The sequence below is a fragment of the Asparagus officinalis genome, chromosome 4 (assembly GCF_001876935.1).
Source record: "Asparagus officinalis chromosome 4, Aspof.V1, whole genome shotgun sequence".
NCBI lineage: Eukaryota > Viridiplantae > Streptophyta > Magnoliopsida > Asparagales > Asparagaceae > Asparagus > Asparagus officinalis.
This window is the reverse complement of record NC_033797.1, coordinates 82796703-82805623: the sequence shown is the minus strand read 5'-3', so window position 1 is coordinate 82805623 and position 8921 is coordinate 82796703. Positions and strand designations below refer to the sequence as shown.

Here is an 8921-nt window from a genome sequence, read left to right as displayed (position 1 = left end):
GAAGAAAATTTGGAGGATCTAGTTATAATAGGAATAGATTTAGAGGACCTAGAAATAAAATTCTTTTATAAAGAAATTCTATTCATGAGAAACCAGTAATTTTTTTCTATACTACAGTTAACCATGAATAGTAATCCGAGAGAAGAAAATATGAGAAAGAGAGAAAAAGAGAGAGGAAAAAGTTCAGATTCCGAATAGCTCGATTGTCCGATTGCAGTGATTCAAAAACCGTTGTCTTCAAAACGACGACGTCGTCGAGGGTACAGTGTTGGTTTCTCCACGAGTGTTAGAGATTTTTTCAGTATGACGAGTTTTAGGGTTTTGGTACCCTAGAGGTAACACTGTATTTTTCTCTTGTGATTTAATCCTCAAGTTTAGGTGTAACTTAGAGGAATAGCAATCTTGATTTATAGTAAAATATTTCTCTCCGGATTGCCCCGTGGACGTAGGCACGATTTGCCGAACCATGTTAAATTTTGGTGTTTGCTTGCTTGTGGTATTTTCATTGATGCGGTTATTCATTTAGTGTTTAATTCCGCAGATTAATCTCCATAAAATCCTTAATAAGTGGTATCAAAGCCCTGATTCGAGGCATACCTTGAAATGGAAAAGATGGAGAATTTCGGCACAATGATAAAATTAGATGGTTTCAACTTGTAAGTATGGAAGTCCAAGATGGAAGATATTCCGTATTGTAAAGATTTGCATGACCCTATTAGATGAAGCCAAGCCAGAAAAGATGACTCATAAATAATGGGAGAAACAACATAGAAAGCGATTGGTTATATTCTGTAATGACCATAAAATTTCGATACTGATTTAAATAATTTTCCTGGTATTTAAATATTACATTTTATTATTAAAGAGAATATTTATATTTTAATTGATCTTCTAGACTTTTTAATGATTTAAAAATCAGGTTTTATATTTATTTGGCTAAATACAAATTAAATGACTTTTTAATTGAATATTTATAAAATTTAATAATTTTATGATGCATTTTCATTTTAAATAATAATAATATTAAATAGTATATTGCCCCCTCTCTCTACACTCCCCTGAAAATAATACCCCCATGTTTCCTCAACAACCAATCACCCCACACTACGTACCCACATCCCACTGCCCAAAACAACTACCCCACGTACACCCACATCATCCCCAACTCCTTCATTAAATAATCTGCTCTCTCGTCATCTCCATTTTCTCCTCTCCTACCTCGTTTTTCACACTACCTACACCCCAGACCCTTACTCCGTCGCTCCAAGCGCGAATCCACCCGACCCTTCTCCGAAGCTCGACGCACGCCCTCACCACCTCGCCAAATCCTGGTGCCCGCCGACGATCTCCAGCCGCGCCGTCCTACCAAACTTCGACCCTAACAGCCGCCGCAACACCCTCCAGCAACCCACCGCCGCCTGAGTTCGCTCTCCGTTCCTCATTCCACGTTCAGCCCCGCCACGTCATCCACGAACGCCTCAGCGCGACCTCCGACCACCGGCTCACCGCTCCCTCCACCTCTGACCGAGCTCCCCTCATTCCAATAACTAGCCCGAACTCCGCCTTCCCCCATGTCACCGCCTTCAGCTCCGCCAACCCTGAGCTTGCCGTGCCGCATCCAGCCACTTCGCCCCTCCTCTCTTTGACCACGCTCTCCTCCGCTACCAACCCCCTCGACAAAACCCCCTCAACCGCCTTCAACCTCCAGCACCTCCTTGCCGACCACCATCCACCCCACTCCTTCGACCTCATCCCACACACTGAGCCTCCAACCTCCCCATCTTCTTTTCCAGTCGTCCGACAGCAGCCAACCGTCGCTGTAGTCCTCGACAGTCCTCTTCCCATCGTCGACGTCGATTCGTTCAACAAATACACCGAGGCAAGATCTCACATTTACCCTTGTTGTTAATTAATGGTTAACATTGTTGTTAGTATGATGATTGCATATAGTTAAATTATTATTGTGCTTAATATATATTTGTGAATATCTGCGTGGTATGATGAATGCGAGCGCACGGTAAAAATTTAAATTAATAATGTTGTTATTCGTATCATTAAGAAAATACGAACATGAATTGACAAGTTATGTGTTAAAATAGAATTTACGAAATTTTTATCGAAAAGGAATTAATTAAGGGAAATTTATAAAATAGAAAAATATTACTTTTCATGCAGGGAGAAATTAATATATTTTATTATATGAATATTTTTATTTTAATTAGTTACGACGAAAAATAGTTTTAAAGAATAATTTTGGAAAAGGAATATTATTACTTATGATAGTATGACTGATCGCCGTAGAGCGTGACTTTTCATGTGCAAAACGACATCGATTCCTAGTTTCCTTCCTACCGTATTATTATTATAGAAAATACTGAAGTACGGATATTTTGTGTGAGGAGTTTCGATATTCCAGTAGTGATGAAGTCCTTTTTGTATGTATTCATGTTGTAGTAATTGTTTATACATTTCATGTTTATTATAGTTCTCATTTCTGCTTCATATGCCTGCTTAATCATATTTAACATGCCATACTGTATTCATGATTTGTGGATGTGTTGAGAACCTTAGTAGTTCGTGACTTAGTGGCCTCGTGCGTCATGAACAGATCTAGTGACATGTGTGAGTGTGATGCATGGTTTAGGCGGTGAACCTGAGTTTCCAATGAGGATTATTGTTAACTAGAAAATACAAGAGAGTTAGGATGGGAAAGTCAGTGTTCATGTGATTGTATAAGACTGCTGATTTATCTTCCAGGCTCGTGCCAGTGAATTCGTGTAGTCACTGGGGTTGGTTTGTTGGGCTAAAATGAATTCGTGTAGTCACTTTAGTCAGTGAATTTGTCAGTGAATTTGTGTAGTCACCCGAGTTCTGCTTGAGTTTGGACCAGGCCGAAATCGGATTGCGTGTTGTCCTCTGACCGATTCGTGTAGCGGTATTGGATGCACGTAGGAGATTTGTGAACAGCCAGTTATCTAATGATAGGAACGTTGACTCTGTGTGAGATGTGGACCGCTGAGTTTTAGGTTGGTTAGTATTCGACCCAGTTACTGTATTCACATAGCTGTATGTTACTATTAGATTTTAGTTGCATGTATCGTTGTCTTTCATGCTAGTATCATTATTATAATAGCATGGGTCATTAGACCGTTTTATTTGTTCATGTGGGATCTTGTCGTGTGTCATACACGCTGACGTACACTTGTTTTCTTTGGTGTGCGTCAGACTTAGGAGACGAAAAAGTTCAGTTCGATGATGCGGCCGAGCCAGTGTATGCCCAGCCAAAATGTCCTTCCGATGGAGTGGAAGAACAAATTGAAGCCTAGATATGCTTTTCTTTCTGTAGTAACTGATAGAACACTCTTATAGTATTTTTCTTTAGTTGGTGACAGATTTGGTAGAACACTCTTATAGTATTTTTCTTTAGTTGGTGACAGATTTGGTTATTTTGTTAGTATTTCCTTTTATTATGGACTATGTATGACAGATTTGGTTATTTTGTTAGTATTTCCTTTTATTATGGACTATGTATTTCTTATTTTCTAGTTGGACTGTTGTTATAGTAAGGGTATGTTGAACCCATATTTTATGTCTGGGATGATCTGTTGAAGATATGTTTATTTCTTACTCTAGGTTATCTTTATATTCTTACTATTGTGATCGGGGACCTGTGACTGAGATTTATATATTTGACGCTTAGCGTATTAGATTGAGAAGAAAAGAAGAAAAAATAATAGTATATATATTTCTTCTCAATTTAATACGTCGCGGGCTTGTTCACGTTCCGATTCCCCAGTATTTTGGGAAGCGGGGCGTGATATATTTTAGTGGTGGCTCATGCATGTCCCGGTCTCGATTCCTATTAGTGAGAATATAATGGACGATTTGGATACGATTACAATTAAGTTCTTATACTATTATCTTAATAACTATTTTTTAGTTACTATTTTCCAAATATATTGTTTGATTTTAACCCTAGTTTTCCTTTTGATCCTCGTTTTCTTCAGAACTATGGTGGGTACTCATAGTAATGGTAACCCATCGAATAGTAGTGGTTAGATGCCTGAAGCAGATCCGCAGCAGCTTTTAGCGATGATTCATGGGCTGGTGACGAACCAGTAGTTCTTAGCTGGGCATTTACAGCAGGAGCCTCAGCACCAGCACCCCCCTCGCTCGGAGTCTGGTGTTAGAGAGTTTCGCTATATGTGGCCTCCTTCTTTCTCTGGTGCCGAGGGACCTTTAGCAGCAGAGGAGTTCCTCAAGGTCACGAAGACTATCCTACCGGTGACTCGTATTCCCCCTGTAGAGTGGGTAGACCTCATGGATGTTCAGCTCACGAATACAGCTAGAATCTGGTGGGCTGCTGAGAAGACACACCTAGAGAGGCCAGATCTGTGGGAGACATTCACGGATCGCTTCAATAGGAAGTATTTTCCTCAGTTCGCCCGAGATGAGCTCCTGCGTAGATTTGTCGAGCTCAAGCAGGGGGGTCGATCAGTCGACGAGTACGAGGCCGAGTTTTCTTCTTTGAGCTGATATGCTCCCCACTTGGTCACAGACCCTACTATCAGGAGGCACCAGTTCCAGAAAGGTCTGGACAAGTATATCAGATTAGCTTTGGCTAGTAGGGCTCTCGCGACTCACGACGCCGTATTGGATGCAGCACGTGAGATTGAGAGCGTGAAGAAAGAACCAGAAGATTCACACTTGATTCAGAGCAAGACACCAACAGCTCTGATCCGGAACGTCGAGCGTCCCCCTCCGAGACAGCAGCAGCAGAACCCACAGAGGTAGCAGCATTCTCAGCGTCAGTCATTTCATCAGGCTCACCCTTATCAGCGTCCTGGAGTACAGTCTCAGAACCAGTCTTTGGTGAGATGTTCCTATTGTAGCTATCCTGGTCATACTCAGCAGGATTGCCCCAGACATCTTCATCTATGCTTCAGCTGTGAGTCCCCTGGTCATATCAGCCGAGACTATCCTCAGAAATAGCAGGCTCGTTTGCCCCCACCTCCCGTTTAGGCAGCTCTCCCAGCTCCACCTCGACCAGTCCCGATAGCACAGCCTCAGTACAGACCCTATCCTCGAGCAGGGCCTCTTCCTCCACAGCAGTAGCTTTACCAGGAAACACACATGCAGCAACCTCAGCGACAGATGTTCATGATGTCAGCCGTAGAAGCTGAGGCGAATGATCAAGTTATCACTGGTAAGAATTGTTTATCTTAGTCTTAATTGCATATGAACTTTTTATTACATAATGATATTATGATAGGATTGTTTAAGAATACTAAGTTAGTTGTATTTACATCCTCCTATAATAGGCAATGTTCTTGTTTCTTCCGTTCCTGCTTTATCACTCTTTGATTCTGGAGCCTTCCATTATTTCTTGTCTCGTCGCTTTACGAGTGCCCACTCTCTTCCTATAGCTTCTCTAACTATAGGCTGGAATATCAACACGGGCAGTGGTATCTTAGTATCATCTAGTGGTTATGAAGCATGCCCTGTAGTCATCTGCGGGAGGAAACTCTTCGCAGACTTTCTGGTGATTGATTTGCCGAGCTTCGATGCAGTATTTGGGATGGATTGGTTGGGGTCATTCTTCGCCACCATTGATTGTCGCTGTCGGAGCGTAGTATTTGAGATACCGGATCACCAGAGATTCGAGTTCACCAGTGGCAGCACATCGGACGGACCTGTAGAGTACAGAGCTAGACCGAAGAAGGCGACGCTAGCTGCGATGCAAGTGGAATCCGAGAAGCCAATTGTAGTTCGGGAATTTGATGATGTGTTTCCCGACGATATTTATAGATTGCCACCGGATCGGGAAATTGAGTTTTCCATAGATTTGAGGCCTGGAGTTGCTCTGATCTCTAAGACTCCTTATCTTATGCCCCCGACCGAGTTGGCCGTGTTGGATATAGGTGCCCTGCAGGCAATAATTATATATTGTAACAGGACCTATTTGAATATAACATCATTGTTTAAAATAATAGTATGCTATTTTGGTCAGATTTATCTGGTATTTTAATACAGATAAAGTCCTTAGAATGATACTAGACTATCAGACATTTCGGATATGATCGTAATGAAGAGATCTGATTTTTCGCTAACGTATATTCTAAAATGTTCCTAGTCGATGAAGTGTTGAAATGGGACATCATCACTTTGGTAAGACTAGTGTATACTCTATTTCTCCTTTGGAAGGACGATGATCCATCTCTTAGATTATTGATGTAAGACATCAAGATACAGTATACAGATAACTCATTACTGAATGAGTTGACTGAACGACTCATCGAGAACATCTAGTTGGTAATTATACTTAATTGTCAAATAGAAGTTTTCAAGTGATATAGTACATAGTAATCTCATGACCTGAGGCATGAGTGTAATATCTTACATGTCAGTATAGGTGTACTTAGACTTTTACCTAACCACAGTTCTCATCGAGTTGTGCATAACTGTTCTTGTTGGGTACATCCCGAGGCATAAGTAAATATTCAGATGCCAAGATAGGATTCGTCTCTCCCAGTATAGGGGGTTGATGTCATAAGATTTTTTGATATAACTATAACCTGAAAATCCTTAGTCGAGGTAAATAAGATAAACTGATTGTCAGTTTGATCTTATAAGTTATGAGTTTAATATCAACAAACACTAATTGAGCAATTAGGGTTTGACAGTTTTCCATACCCTAGACTTAAAAGTTTGACATGATTTAACGAAGAGACCGAACTGTACGGCATTATCACTAAGTGGTCCTGATAAAACTATGTAAGCATCTTGCAGATATTTATCATAACTTATACTCGGGTAGTCTTCATGTGTACCTAGCACCTCTGTTGTACTTATGGATATGATCCACTGCCGAGTCTTAAAGTTGGGCCCTAGAGTCACACCAAGCGCGTACTTGAATCCTATGAAATATAAATTTATAGAGTAATGTGTATGATTGATACACATATATGATTTCCACCAAATACACATAAACGGTTATATGTATCAGTAAAATCAGAATGCTATGTGCTTAAGAAATGAATTCTAGTATTTTTCCCATAAAGTTAACTTTTAGTCAATTGTTGACTTTTTGGTCAACAGTTGAATTTTGGTCAACTCATTGACTTTTTGGTCATATGATGACTTATTAATTAATGATTGGAAAATTATGAAATACCGTATTGATGTTGTATTTTCATTTATGAAATACGCACTTCATTATACCTTGATTAATGAGTCATTAAGGTGGTATGATTTGGGAACATGGTTTTAGCACATAGTTTTTGATTCTTCATGATTCATTGCATGACTCATGAGATAAGTCATTGTATGACTCATGAGAGAATCATTGTTTTGATGACTCATGGCATGACTCATGAGATGAGTCATGACATATTTCACTCTATATATATGAGTTCACTTTCTTATAAAAAGGTTAATGAAAAATTGGCTAAGTGGTTTTTTTTCCATAAGAGAATAAAAGAGAGCTCTCCTCTTACTAAACTCTAGCAATCTTTAAGTAAGAGGAAGTAGTAGGATTTTAAAGTACCCCGGGGTGGATATCTTGCCTTGTGTCTCAAAAAGACTCTGATTTTATCAAGCCCACTTGAAGACTTAGAGATCCACTACGATGAGATTTTCTACTACAAGGAGCAAGAGCTAGAGGTTATTCGATCTTCCATCGAATTACGCTTCGAAAGTATGACTTTCTAACTCTTGTATGCTCTCTTTAATATAGGGATTATGTTAGATTTAATTAGGATGGTCCTATTATGTATTTCATGCTCTCTACATGCTTAGTATAATTATATATACAGTATTCTGTTGCTTATTTTGCATGTATTTAGCACGAACTTCCTTCAGGCCGAGCTTCGGACTTAGTTGGATGATCTTTTGTAGAGAGGCTTGATACGACCCAGTGTATCGGCCTGGGGAGCACCTGTGTTGCTTGTAGGTAAAAAGGATGGATCCAAGCGGATGTGCATCGACTACCGAGAGTTGAATGCGGTGATAGTGAAGAATAAGTATCCAGTTCCCCGTATCGATGATATTTTTGATTAGTTGGGAGGATCGATAGTATTTTCTAAGCTGGATTTGTGGAGTGGGTATCACCAGGTGAAGGTTAAGGATTCTGATGTCTCCAAGACTGTATTCTGGATGAGATATGGACATTATGAATTCTTAGTGATGCCGTTTGGTGTGACTAATGCGCTGGCGACATTCATGAACCTGATGAATTTAGTATTCTATGATGTATTGGACAAGTTTGTGGAGGTCTTTATTGATGACATCTTGGTTTACTCTAAGAGTGAAGTAGAGCATGTAGAGCATTTGTGGGACGTGCTGAAGACCTTGAGAGAGCATCGACTATTTGCCAAGTATAGTAAGTGCCAGTTCTGGCTAGATCGTATAGCGTTTCTGGGATACGTGGTGTTAGGAGACGGCATATCAAAGGATCCGGAGAAGGTATCAGTAGTGAAGGATTGGCCTACCCCTAAGTCGGTGTCAAAAATTAAGAGCTTCCTGGGATTAGCTGGTTACTACCGTCATTTCATCAGAGATTTTTTGAAGATTGCGGAGCAAATGACATGACTTACGAGGAAGGATATTAAGTTTGTCTGGTCCAACGCTTGCGAGCAGGTGTTCGAGGAGTTAAAGTCTCGACTGATTTCGGCCCTGGTCTTGACGATACCAGATAAGAATGGGAACTTTGAGGTATTTTGGGACGCATCAGGTAGAGGATTGGGATGCGTTCTTTAGCAGAATGGTCATGTGGTAGCATATGCTTCCCATCAATTGAAGAAGCATGAGCAGAATTATCCTACCCACGACTTAGAGTTGGCAGCTGTGATTTTTTCTCTTAAGCTTTGGAGGCATTATTTGTTGGGAGATCAAGTGAAGGTGTTCACCGATCATAGGAGCTT

General features: G+C 40.4%; 1 protein-coding gene across 1 annotated transcript; it reads left to right on the top strand.

The window, feature by feature from the left end:
* On the top strand, positions 5134 to 8589 carry LOC109838996. Its single transcript, XM_020407428.1, has 3 exons — positions 5134 to 5206; positions 5322 to 5932; positions 8113 to 8589. Exons 1-3 carry the CDS (start codon positions 5134 to 5136, stop codon positions 8587 to 8589), a joined length of 1161 nt encoding a protein of 386 aa, XP_020263017.1.